Source organism: Mobula birostris, chromosome 4 (genome assembly GCF_030028105.1).
Source record: "Mobula birostris isolate sMobBir1 chromosome 4, sMobBir1.hap1, whole genome shotgun sequence".
In the NCBI taxonomy this organism is placed as follows: Eukaryota; Metazoa; Chordata; class Chondrichthyes; order Myliobatiformes; family Myliobatidae; genus Mobula; species Mobula birostris.
Genome location: NC_092373.1, coordinates 33,993,381 through 34,007,012, shown reverse-complemented (window position 1 = coordinate 34,007,012; position 13,632 = coordinate 33,993,381). Strand labels below are relative to the sequence as shown.

At 42.5% G+C, this 13,632-nt stretch overlaps 1 protein-coding gene across 1 annotated transcript in view; it reads left to right on the top strand.

Moving 5' to 3' along the window:
* sphkap (SPHK1 interactor, AKAP domain containing) overlaps positions 1-13,632 on the top strand; it is a 138,113-nt gene that overhangs the window by 116,834 nt on the left and 7,647 nt on the right. The window contains exons 8-9 of the mRNA XM_072256941.1: positions 4,746-4,901; positions 7,526-7,612. Of these exons, the coding sequence (XP_072113042.1) occupies positions 4,746-4,901; positions 7,526-7,612 (243 nt within the window). The remainder of the gene's footprint in view (positions 1-4,745; positions 4,902-7,525; positions 7,613-13,632) is intronic.

Genomic DNA, 13,632 nt, shown 5'->3' with positions numbered 1-13,632 from the left:
TGTGGAGTTTTTTCATCAGTTCCCACGTAAGTTCTTCACTTTTGCACAGAAGGGTTTGAAATTTCAAAGCCTATGACCTTATAAGTGATGTAAGTGAAGAGTTAAATACATTATGAAAGTCAGATTGCACCCAGTCTATACAAAGAGACCACTAGACACATAATATCTCAAGCTGTGGGCAATATGTCAGGCAACTAACTTCAGAAACGAAGATAACTAACATAGGTGGTGGTGCCTCACCTGTTGAATGTTTCCATAATTATCTTTCAGGTAATGGAGTAACTGAGACCAAATCAGAGTAGTTACAAATAAATGCTGATCTGGGGCGTTGCATGAGAATTTTGATTATTTTGTCATGGGATCAGCCATGCTGAGACAGTAATAAGCCATTGTAATACTTGCTGGCCTGCATCCCACCCAGCAAGTCATTCCATATTTGCTGAGAGATGGGTTGGTGCCATATCACCACATTGTGCTGACCACTATCCTCAGTCCAACAAACCAATCCCCCACTAATCTCCTGCTGACCACCCCACCAGCCCAGGTCCTATCTTTTCCCCTTTGCTCCTGAGCACTCAGACCAGGCCTGCATCACTAATTAAGGAATCCGCTGAGAATCCATGTCGAGGTCCAGTCACCAGCCATTCCCTTACTGAGTCCTCTCCCACCATGATTGCCACTCCACCCTGATTCCAGGTCCTGAAGCTGATCACTGAAGGCTGGGAATACCTGACATGGTCCTGGAGCTCTTTACTGATCACTGCACCAAAAAGAGGCATTTACCTACCTCAGGCACCAGACCTAATCCCCAACGCTTGCCTAACCCAAGCCCCTTACCCGAAACGCCAGCTCAACACAGTCCCGGGCCTTTTTTCTGATGGTTGCTTTGTTCTCAAGGTCTTTACCTGATTATCAAAATAACCCAAAGATCCTTACCTCATTATTAACCAGCCCAAATCTAGGCCTCTTGCTCCATTGTTGACTCAAGGCAGTCAAACACTCCTTACCTCTGTGCAGACCCAATGCCTCTTACCTTATGCCCATGATCTGTTCACTAAGACCTTCCATGGGGTCTGATTCTGATTATCAATCTGATACTACTTCACCCAATTGCCAGAATGATTTGCGACCTGTGCCGACCCCAGAACCTGAACAGAAACCAGTTGTCTCTTCTCATCTGACCCTGACTTACTCCTGGATAGTATATCTTTTTGTCACAGAAGACATCATACCTCTTTGACACTCTGGTATTGCTGATAATTGCAGCAGTCAGCACATAACAAAAGACAACCATTGATGTGTGACTACACATTTAGGACCAGTGCAGACTGAGGTGCAGGAACCACAAACTCTGACCTTTTCCCTTAGAGGCCTTGCAAGTGCTGTACAAACATCCCTTAGAAGTGTGCCAGGCTGCATCGCTGTGTCATTGGCGACTCCTTCTTCAGAAAGATCGGCTAGTTTTTGAAAGATTAATATGCATTGTATACCAAGCTGACAATCTTCCAGAAACTGCTGGAGCATCTGTCAGTGTGCGTCTTGGGAGTAACCAACGGAACACTGTCCTGCGTCACATCTGTTTGGGATGAACGTCAACAAATTATTCACTTCCAGATCCAGGCAAATGTACAATCCAGATGGAACTGGCTGATGATCATTTTTCAGACAAGCTAGTGATAGTTCTGAGCCTGTAACTGTGCAAATTTTCACAGGAAAGATCGTTCCCACCATCAGTGAAACTAAGCTTTGGTACTGTACTTGTTTACCTTAGACATCCTGCTCAGGGGATCCATCTTCATGGGGTTCTTCATCTCCTTTTCTTGATGTAATGTGTACGAACTTCCAAAAGGCATTCAGAAGATCCCGCCCTGAATGCTATGGCACAGGGGCAATATCTTGGCATGAGCGGGGGAGAGGCTAATGAGCAGAAAGTCACGTCAGTGTTGGATTGGTCATCAGTAACTGGCAAAGTGCTGGTGCCTCAGATACTAACAATCGACGAGGATGAGGTGGCTTCATCCACCTTGGCCAAATCTGTTGATGATAAAAAGGTAAATTAGGTCAAAGAACCACAGGGGTATATAGATTTGTTATGAGAGCGGAAAGAAGTTGGAAGAATATGTTATGGGTAAATATGAGGTTATCTAATTCACAAGGAAAAATGAAAAAAAAATTATAGATAGATAGATACTTTATTCATCCCAAAGAAAATTACAGTGTCATAGTCACATTACAAGTGCACAGGTATATAAATATTAGAAGAGAAGAAAGAATAAGAAATAAGTTACCTCAAACAGTCTAACAGGAGGGGCACCACTTCCGTGGCTGTAGGTTGACTCATTATGGAGCCTAATAGCCAAGGGTATGAATGACCTCATATAGCACTTCTTGAAGCAGTGCAGTTGTCTTAGTCTATTACTAAAGGTGCTCCTCTGTTCAGCCAAGGTGGCATGCAGAGGGTGAGAAACATTGTTCAGAAATGCCAGGATTTTCCATGGCGTCCTTTGTTCCACCCCAGCCTCCTGTGTGTCCAGTTTGACTACTGTAACAGTGCCAGCCTTTCTAATCAGTTTATTGAGCCTGTTGGCATCACCCATGTTGATGCCATTGCCCCAGCACGCCACCGCATAGAAGATTGTACTGGCGACCACAGATTGGTAGAACATGTGAAGGAGAGGCCTGCGTACTCCAAAGGACCTCATTCTCCTCGGGAAGTAGAGGCGACTCTGGTCCTTCTTGTACACAGCCTCTGTGTTGGTGCTCCACTCAAATCTGTCATCCAGGTGCACCCCCAGATACTTGTAGGTCCTCACCACATCTGCATCCTCACCATCAATAGTAACAGGGAGCAGTGTCGACCTAGTCTTCCTAAGTCACCATCTCCTTTGTCTTACTGATGTTGAGCTGTAGATGATTCAGCTTGCACCATTTGTCAAAGTCCTCCACCAGGGCCCTGTACTCATCCTTCCTTTATACACCCAGCTATTGCTGAGTCATCAGAGAATTTCTGCAGATGACATGACTCAGTGTTATAGCTAAAGTCCGAGGCAAACAAGGGAAAAGGAAGGGAACCAATACAGTCACCTGTGGGGCCTCAGTGCTGCTTATAACCATGTCTGACACACAGCTCAGAAGCTGCACAAACTGGGGTCTGCTAGTCAGGGAGTCCATTATCCAGGATACAATGGAAGTAGCAATGTCCAATGAACAGAGCTTTCCCCCAGCAATAAGGGCTGAATGGTATTGAAGGCACTTGAAGAATCAACAAACATCATTCTTACAGTGCTGCCCTGTTATCCATATGGGAATAGGCTCTGTTCAGCAGGTAGATGACAGCATCATCAACTCCAATGTGCTTCTGGTAGGCAAACTTCAGGGGATTGAGGGGTTGGAGGTGAGCCAGGACCAGCCTCTCTAGAGTCTTCATGATGTGTGAGGTCAGGGCCACTGGACGGTAGTCATTCAGGACTTTCAGTAGGCACTTCTTGGGTACTGGGACCACACATGCCGTGTTCCACACGGTCAGGACCCTTTCCAGACTGAGACTCAGATTGAGAATGTGCTGGAGAACTCCACACAGCAGCTCAGCACAGTCCTTCAGGACCTTGGGGTTCACACCATCCGGTCCCAATGCTTATATATTTTAAACAAAGCATGATAATGCAAGTTACAGTACCAAAGGTTATAATAAGTGAAAAACTACAACAAAACATGCAGATATAGTAACAGATTATGAATTTTAAAAGAATGTTAAGACGTATTGCATTGGGTATGTAGTCTATTGTAGGAAAGCTTTGATGCAACTTTACAAGGTGCTTTTGATTTCCATATGTCAGGACTAAAACACTTAGATTGAATGAAGCGACTGCATATGTAAAAAGCTTGAGCAGGTTGGATCTATATTTATTTAAGTTTAGAAGGAGAGGTGATCATTGAAACTTAAAATTTCTGAGTGGCATTGATAGGATTGACATGGAGAGTATGGGGGTATCACTGTTTCAGAATAACTGCTCAAGTGTAAAGGGAATTCTTCCCAATGAGTTTCATGAATCCTTAGAAGTCTTCACCCCAGAGAGCTATGGAGACAGTCACGGATTATATTCAAGTGGGAATTTCAGCTGCAAGGAATCGAAGGGACAGATCAGGAATTAGTTTGAGGTAGGTTTGGATCAGTTATAGTGGCAGAGCAAGCTTGAAGCACCAAGCAGCTAGTCCTGCTCCCGTTTGTTTGTTTTTATATTCTTATGTAACCTTGTTCACCAAGAGTAGCCAGAGCAAATAGGTGTGGCTCTTGACTTTTCTACTGTATAACTGAGTAAGTGGTCTCTGTGCTCTAAGCAAAGTGGGGGAACTTCCTCAGAAATGTGCAAAGATGATCGCAAAATTGCTTCTCGGCCTTTTGGCTAAGAGAAAGTGTAATGTGTAGTGTAGTAAAACTGTATGATATGCACCTGCAGGGAGATTGCAGAAACTGTGACGAAATAAATGTAAATACTTCCACACCTCTTTGAATGATCATTTTTTTGTTCTTTGCCTAGCTGTGTAAAAGTAAAAGTTACAAATCTGATGACAAGCAAAATGTAATTTATTCCAAATAGAATCAAACACCTGGTAAATAGAATGTCATTTGCATGGCTTTGAAACATCATTTATCTAGCTAATAATTTGGTTGAAAGGACTTATTCTTTACAATTGTTCTGTATCACTGAAGTAATTAATTTCCTCTTTCTGTTTTGCCCCATAAGCTTTATGAAGAATCCAATAACAACAGAGAAAGCCACATCAGAAGAGAATCCTTGCAGTTTAAGCACCAGTGATGATAGCATGGGAAGCTGGTCACAGCTCATTAATGAAGAGGACCACGCAGAAGACAGCAGTAGCTATCTTCATCTCAGCGAGAGGTCATTAAAAATATTACCGCACATTCATTGAAGAATGCGAGGTTGGGTGATTATTACTTAAGCTTATAGACTTGACAGTAGGTTCATAACAAAATGTTGAGGATTCAATCATTCTTCAAGCAAATTAAAATGAACGTTACTCATGAGATTGAACTCATCAACTACAAGAAATGATTCAGTGTAACAAAGAGTTAAGTAGTCAGGGAAACAGAGTTTGTTATCCCAGACTGTAATATCATAATGAAGTATAAAGGGCTATGGTAAGATTGGTGATCATCAGAAGTAATATAGTAACATCCAACTAGAGTGTAAATAATTGAATCAGTTAAATGGCTGGTTGTGTGTGCAGATGCTCCCTTAGGAAGCAGTATGACTGGAATAATAAGCAGTGGGCAAAAAGAGGAGAAAAAATATAAGCAGAAGAGATTGTGCAGATGCTGGAAATCCAAAGCAACATGCACAAAACGCTAGAGGAACACAGCAGGTCCGGCAGCATCTATGGAAAGGAATAAACAGTTAACGTTTTGGGCTGAGACCCTTCTTCAGGACTGGAAAGGAAGTGAAAAGATGTTAAAATAAAAAGGTAGGGGAGGGGAAGGAAGATAGCTAGAAGGTTATAGGTGAAACCAGATGGGTAAGGGCTGGAGAGGAAGGGAGGGGAGTGGACCATAGGAGAAAAGGAAGGGGATCCATAGGAGAGGTGATAGGCAGGTAAGAAGAGGTAAGGGGCCAAGTGGGGAATAGAAGAAGAGGGGAGGGGAGGGAATTTTTTTTACTGGAAGGAGGAATCAATATTCATGCCATCAGGTTGGAGGTGACCCAGAAGGAATATAAAGTGTTGCTCCTCCACCCTGAGGCAGCCTCAACATAGCACAAGAGGAGGCAATAGATTGACATGTTGGAATAGGAATTGGAATCAGAATTAAAATATTTGGCCAGCAGAAGTTCCGCTTTTGGCTGCTGGACTGGAGGGCCCTAATAGAGGAAGGCAAGCTTTAAGGAGGACAATGGGAAGAAGATTTTCAGCAAGAGGCCATGAGCACACAGTGCTCAGGAAACAAATCCCCTTTCTGAATCTCAACTTGCAATGCCTTACAGTTTACTGTTTCCTACATCGGCACTCTCCATTCAAGTGTTGACTGTGGATTCCAGAAAACAATGTATGGCTTCTCTCAGACTACAGGCTTCCTATGGGTACAGAGCGACACTGAATGCACCACATTACTTTGAAAGCAGTGCATGTCAGCTCTGAGATATCCGTGGGCAGTAGTGTCCTCTCACCCTTGACCTGAAACTAGTGTGTGAGCATCATGCAGGTAGTCGGGTTGGTAACTCCATTCTGTGGTGTCTGCTATGATATTTGCATTTGAGCCACTTTGACAAGTGGAAGGATAGTTACTGGGTGAAGAACACTATATGCTAGCAATATGGTTTTTGACTCTAGTGCAAAAAAATGTAATCTGAAATATAAAAACAAACCATTAAGTTGTTCAGACCATCGCCTCCGTTTCTCTACATGAGACAGGCAACACTCAGCTCAACGGCTGATATGGAGGGCACATCTGTCATCATCAGTCATGTAGAAGTAAAAAAATCATGCATTTGTATAGTCTTCAGCCAGAAAGTACTTTAGAAGTTTAGTCACTATAGCGGCTTAGGGGATGTGGCAGCCCATTTGCAAACAACTTCACATAATGGTGTGATGACTAGATAATCCATTTTCAGTAATAGGGATAAATATTAGCCAGGATATTAGGGATAACCCCAGCTCTTCAATACTATATAAAGGATATATTTGCATCCAACGTAAAAGGGTACAATCCCTCAGCATGTCATCTCATTTGAAAGACCAAAGGACATATGAGCAGAATTAGGCCACTTGGCCCATTGAGTCTGCTCTGCCATTCCACATTCCATCATGGCTAATTTGTTATCCTTCTTAGCTCATTCTCCTGCCTTCTTCCCATAACCTTTGACACCCTTGCTGATCAAGAACCTATCAGCTTCTGTTTTAAATATACCCCATGACTTGGCCTCCACGGCCATCTGTGGCAATGAATTCCACAGAATCACCACTCTTCGGATAAAGAAATTCCTCCTCATCTCTGTTCTAAAGGATGTCCTTGTATTCTGAGGCTGTGTCCTTTGGTTCTGGACTCTCCCAGTATAGCAAACATCCTCTCTACATCCATTCTATCTATGGATGGAGAGGCTGGCTAATTAGTTGACCTTCTTTCAAGATCCTATCCCGTCCCCAGTTCCTGCCTACACCACGCAACCTGGTTCTTGTATCATGCCCTGAACTAACTCAATTTTCTTTGCACTCTTGAATTTCCAAGCAGTAGGCCATCAAGCAAAACATATGTTGTCCCACTATGCTGTAACTATTTAATGTCCTTTTACAGAGTCAATGAAGCTCCTGGAAATTGTTGCGTTTTCTGCCTGAACCACCTCAAGTTGTTTGATATTTTGGCATGAATAGGAAGTGGTTTAATTGTACATGAAAGAGTGAATGAGCATAAGTTTCAAAAGTTGTGGTGGCATTATTATCTGCATTTTTGAAAGATGTGTTTAAATATGAGGAAGAATCCCATTTAATTTCAAATTCCCTTTTTTATCATTAGCAATGGGAATAGCAGTGCTTCAAGTAGTCTTGGTCTAGTGGATCTCGACGCCTATCAGGAAAACCTCTCGATACGTACTTTACCCAGGTTTGATATCATATGTTGTTCTTAAAACATTCTGGGATAAAGAAAATATTCTTTAGCATTTAAGAAGTTTGCACTCAATACTTAAACTGACAGTTCTCTTCAACGAGGCAATTTCTCAGGATTGAGGACTTAAGAAAGTTCAAAGTAACTTTTGAAGTTCAAGTTTACTTGTCATTCAACCATACATGAATACAGCCAAACAAAACGATGTTACTGCAGGGCAAGGTGCAAAACACAGTACCAACAGTCCCACACAGCACAAGGCACACATAGCACATATAAGACAGCAGTAAAATACAGCCACACAAAAAAGATAGTACAAGTCCCTGGGTCTATGAACGTTGCAGAACTCTGAGGTTGAAGCACTGACTCCAACCTGCATACTGCACCACATTGCCTCTGGCACTTTGGTGGAGTGCACAGATCTGATGCTTCTCTCCCCAGCAGCTGCAAACAAGCAACACCATGGCTTGAGGCCTAATCCTTGCTATGACGAAGGCCATGCAGCTCCTACACTCTTCGCCAATAAACCAGTGAAGCGCACTTGCAGCATTAACAAGGGCCTTGCTATCACAGGAAAAGCAACTAAAACAATCACTTGCTGTCAGACCGCACACCTCCTTCGTCCACCCACTCCAACACCTCTCTGATGCAGGCAGCAGCACGGTCTTCACCAACTCCTTCAGTTTCTCCACCAACAAACAACTCGCTAATGGGGTGGACCTGCAGTACTTTATATTTTTAATGGCCATCAGGGTCTTGTGATCGTAAAAAAATACATTTAAAATAGACAATACCACCCTGGGTTGGCCCCGTAGAATCCGCCCTGACCGAGCAGGTTGCCCTCTTACCAGAAGTTTATTATCAAAGTATGTATATGTCACCATATGCTACCCTGCAAATCATTTTGTTGCAGGCATTCACAGTAGAACGAAGAAATACAATAGAATCAAGAACTAAAACAAAACACACAAATGACAAACAGCCAATGTGCAGAAGAAGACAAACTGTGCAAATACAAAAAAAGACATTATAAATAGATAGATAAATAATACTTAGAACATGAGTTGAAGAGTCCTTGCAAGTGAGTCTATAGGCTGTGGAATCAGTTCAGTGTTGAGGTGGGTGAAGTTGTTCATGCTGGTTCAGGATCCTGATGATTGAAGGATAATAACTGTTCCTGAACTTGGTAGTGTGGGATCTAAGGTTCCTGTAGCTCCTTCCCAATGGCAGCAGTATGGCCTGGATGGCGGATGTCCTTGATGATGGATGACGCTTGCTTGTGGCAGCTCTCCTTGTAGAAGTGCTCAACGGTGGAGGGGACTTTTATTGTGATGGACTATGCCATATAACCCGTGTTTTGTAGGCTTTTCCATTCTAGCTTCTTGGTTCTTGAGATTACTTGGTTTCACTGCAATAGTGTGGGTTCTGAATTGGCAGATGGGGCCAAATTGGGAGCCACGGTCTCTGGCAAGGAATTTGCTTATCAGAGTGGAAGGGTAGCTTGGAGGATGGTGTGCTTCTGCTAGAATTTAAGCTGGGTTTTAGTTTGCATGACATAGGGACTCAAGGTTTTCAATTCCACCCTAAAAGCCCTTTCTCAGTTTTGAATAATCATAGACCAGAAATTCCCATTGGTTGAATTGGTTGGCTCCTCTCCTGACCTGGTTGTCTGTTGACGTATCTGAGCCTGGAGTTAGATGTCCAGTTCAGAAGTCTTGTGTTGGCTATTCACAGACTTGGCCTGTCCACTGGAGAAAAAGAGGATTGAGTATAACTAGAGTCTGGATGACTGCAAAATTGGCTGCAAGAACATGCTGACATTTATCTAGTTACCTTGTCAGTGGACCGGGAGGGTTTTGTGAAACAAAGTTGATGATATTTCTCCAGTATCAATTAAGTGCCTACTGTCAGTAGTGCATGCCTCACCAGCATATAAAGTGCAGGGATCATTGCTCTCCAGTAGACCATGAGCCTTGGTCCAGGTCACACACAAACATATGAACATACTGATTAGGAGAAGAGTTAAGCATAAACTTTTACTCCATATTCCCAGCTAATCATGGTAACATTCCACCCCCTTGTTTAACAATAATCAATCTAATTCTGCTTTCTAAATAGTCATAGACTCTGATCCTACTGCCTTTTAAGGAAAAGATTTCCAAAGACTCAAAGGTTCCTTACCTATATAAAAAAATTCATTTCTGTCTTAGATGATCAATCCCTTATTTTAAAACCGTATCCTCTAGATCAATATTCTTCCATAGGAGAATGCACTGTGCTTTTGATCTTTAATTGCTACTTTCACCAAAGGAATAAAGTCTATGCTGGTGCACTGAAGGCAATGGTGAATTTCATTGTCTATCTTCTTTGGAGGTGGCTCTCAAAATATGGGAAGCAATCACACTTTCCAGATTCTCATGTTGTATCTTTATTATCAGGGTGCAAAGTTGCTTCACAGGCATTTAATAGAGAACTTATATTTTATTTTATTGTCCAAGTATAAGACCCATGCTGTCATGTTTCTGTAATGATGACTTGGAATTCCACCCTCTTACATTTTGCAAACATGTCTACCCAGAGCAAAAACATGCCTACCCAACCAGAGTCCAATGGGAAGCAGATTTTTGTGCTTGGGTCCCTTTGAACCATTCAGGCTCAGGTTGGATTCATCTGTATTAGGTATCTAGAAAATAAATAGCACAGACAGATATAGAGAAAGAATGAAACTAGCAGTTTAGAAGACACATGCATTGTATATGTGTGAGGGATCGGAAAGGACAAAGTGAGAGGAGGGAACATGAATATTTGGGACAGGTCAAGAAAAAAACAGGTTAAACGAGGCCCTGTATCTCCTTCAATGCCTGCCATTGTTTAGAAACTCATAAACAATATTGAGATGTCTATAGGACAACATTGGCCTTTTTAACAACCCTGGCAACAACTTAGAGAAATACCTTGAAACATTTTCCTGTAAAAAATGTAAATTCAAAAGTTTCCAGAGGAGCACAGGTTTCACTTAGAAGAGAAAAGTTTTCGGATTATTCTGACAGTTATTTTTTTCTCTATTGTCCACAACAACTTTGGTTATACCTAGTTATTTATAAAATGAGTGACACCTGAATATACTGTAGTTATACATTTATTATATTGTATTTATTTTATTTCTTACATCCAAGGGAGTAAAAATCTTTATGTTGCATCGCCGTTGCAATGTACAAGCAACAAAGAGGGGAAACGTGGGAGGATCTTGCCTAAACACTAATATTGTTATGTGTGTGTGGAAGAAGCTGTCCCAAAGCCTGGTGGTCCTGGCCTTAAAGCTGCGGTACCACTTCCAGACAGTAGCAACTGAAACAGTTTGTGGTTAACGTGGCTGGAATCCTTGATGATCCACCGGGCCCTTTTTATGCACCTGCTGCTGTAAATGTCCTGAAAAGAGGAAAGTTTACACCCATAGATGTGCTGGCCTGTCTGCACCACTCTCTGCAGTGCCCTATGATTGAGGGTAGTATAGTTCCCGTGCCAGGCGATGATACAACTAGTCAGGATGCTCTCAATGGTGCCCCTGTAGAAAGTCCTAAAGAATTGGGGACTCATGCTGAATTTCTTCAGGCTTCTGAGGTGAAAGAGGCGCTGTTGTACTTTTTCACCAGTATACACAGTCTGGGTGAGATCTTCAGCGATGTGTATACCGAAGAACTTGAAACTACTCACCCTCTCATCTACAGTCCTATTGATGTAAATCGGGCCTAGTTTGTCTCCTTTCCTTCTGTAATCCACGATCAACTCCTTCGTTTTTTTGACATTGAAGGAGAGGGTGTTTTCTTAGCACCACTGTCAGGGCATTGACTTCTCCTCTGTAGGCTGTCTTATCATTGTTGAAAATAGGCCTATCAATGTCCTGCCATCTGCAAATTTAATCAGCAGATTGGAGCTGTACATGGCAACTCAGTCATGGATGTATAGGGAGTAGAGGAGGGGACTCAGGACGTAGCCCTGGAGAGCACCTGTGTTGAGGGTCACAGGGGCAGGAGTGAGGGAACCCAACCTTACCACTTGCCGGCAATCCCACAGGAAGTCCAGAATCCAGCTGCACAAAGTGGGGTGCAGGCCAAGGTCTCTGAGCTTCTCGTCAAGCCTGGGTGGAATTATGATGTTGAATGCTGAACTGTAGTCCAGGAACAGCACTCCAGCATAAGCATCCACCTTCTCCAGGTGAGTGAGGGCCATGTGTGGTACTGTGGCTATGGCATTGTCTGTAGATAGGTTGTGTTAGAGTAGGCAAATGGTAGAGGGTCCGTTGAGGGTGGTAGCATGGTGCAGATGTAGTCCTTGACCGGCCTCTCAAAGCATTTGCTTATGATTGAGGTGAGTGCAACAGAATGCCAGTCTTTCAGACATGTTAAGCTAAAGCATTTAAGCTCTGTGCTTCAAATTGCCATAAAACAGTCCTGAACCCTGTTGTATGCCCCAATTTAAATTTTACCAGCAATATAATGGCCTGAAATTTCCATTTAATAGCTAAAAGTTAAAATTTAACCTGTATAAGTGTGTGTAGATATTTGGCCTTGGTCCTCCTCAGCTGATGTCAGGGACCATTATTATGGGAAATCTGCCCACTGAACCTGTACTGTTAGGTTGGCAGGTTAGAAGGAAGTATTAGGCAATTTCCTTTTCCTTCATTTGAGTTGATCTGAACATTAGAGAACATTGGATCTTCCAGCCAAATCCATCTTAAAGGATGGTGCCATCCAGATTGTCGAGATTAGAGGTAAGCCAACCATGTTTGCTAATCCATTTTTTGCTCTTAAGAAGAGTGGCAACTTGGGTCTCGGCAGTTAGCTCTTATTTGGAGAGCTTTATGTCCTGTAAGCAGCACGTCCTGCTCTCAGAAGGGTAGTGACAGCTAGTTAATGTGTGACCAGAGGCTTGCCAATTGTCAGAACAGTAAAAAGATGTTGCATGATTGATGGGCTAAATGGCCCAATTCTATGTTCTATGTCCCTGACATTCACATACATGGGAAACAAACACAAACACAAGAAACTGATGTTCCCAAACCCGACCTGGGTCTCAGATGTGAAAGGAACATAACCATTAGGGAACTGGAGGAAGTTGGCACTTCCGTAAGAGGCGGTCTAGGAGTTCCACATTCCAGTGAATGACCTCAGATCAATCCGGCCCTCATTGCATAACAAAAACCATGAAAACTTCCTTAACTACTTTGAAATGTGTCATAGATGTTCAATTCTACTTGACCGCAAGGATAGAAAATTATTTAACTCCAAGTCAACATTCAATAATTATGCATTGACTTCCCATTGTACTTTGAAAGGGTAGCCAAACTTTAGTCCACGATACAAATGTTTGCACAGAGAAAGAGGGTAGAACAACCCCACAGGAACATTTAGATGATAAAATATAATGGAGAAATAATAAAAAGGGGAAGCATTTCAGACATAGAAAATTCAATATCAGTAAGTCCGAACAAGAGTACAAATTCAGATCAGCACATCTAGTTGCAAATCATCCTTGCTTCAATGAAACAACTTCAGCATCAAACTTGTTGAAATAGTATAGTTCCCTCAGCAATTCTCCAAAACAATACACAGGAAATTAGGACTCTTTTTTTAGAAGGCATAGCCACCATTCATTATTATTGGTTGCATGGTCTCATAAGTGCTGCCCCACTATTTAAAGGGAGCCTCCTGGAATAGATACAAGCACAGCACATGAAACCATGATTAGGTAGATCCCTTTAAATATTTTTATTATTCTAACACCAACATTCTTGGCCCTTTCCCCATCTTCAAAGTCCCTATTGTGCCAATGCCCCAATTCACTTAGCCCCTGATCTCTCATACTACCTTTTATTCAAGGCCCTAATATCTAGTTCCCAACCCAGGCACCTTTCTCATGGTCTAATATCTAGTCACAGTCCCATGCCTCATCAATCCACGTCAGAATCTCTAAGAGTCTAAGTCCAAAGATGTCTCTTTTCTAGCCTTCACACCTTT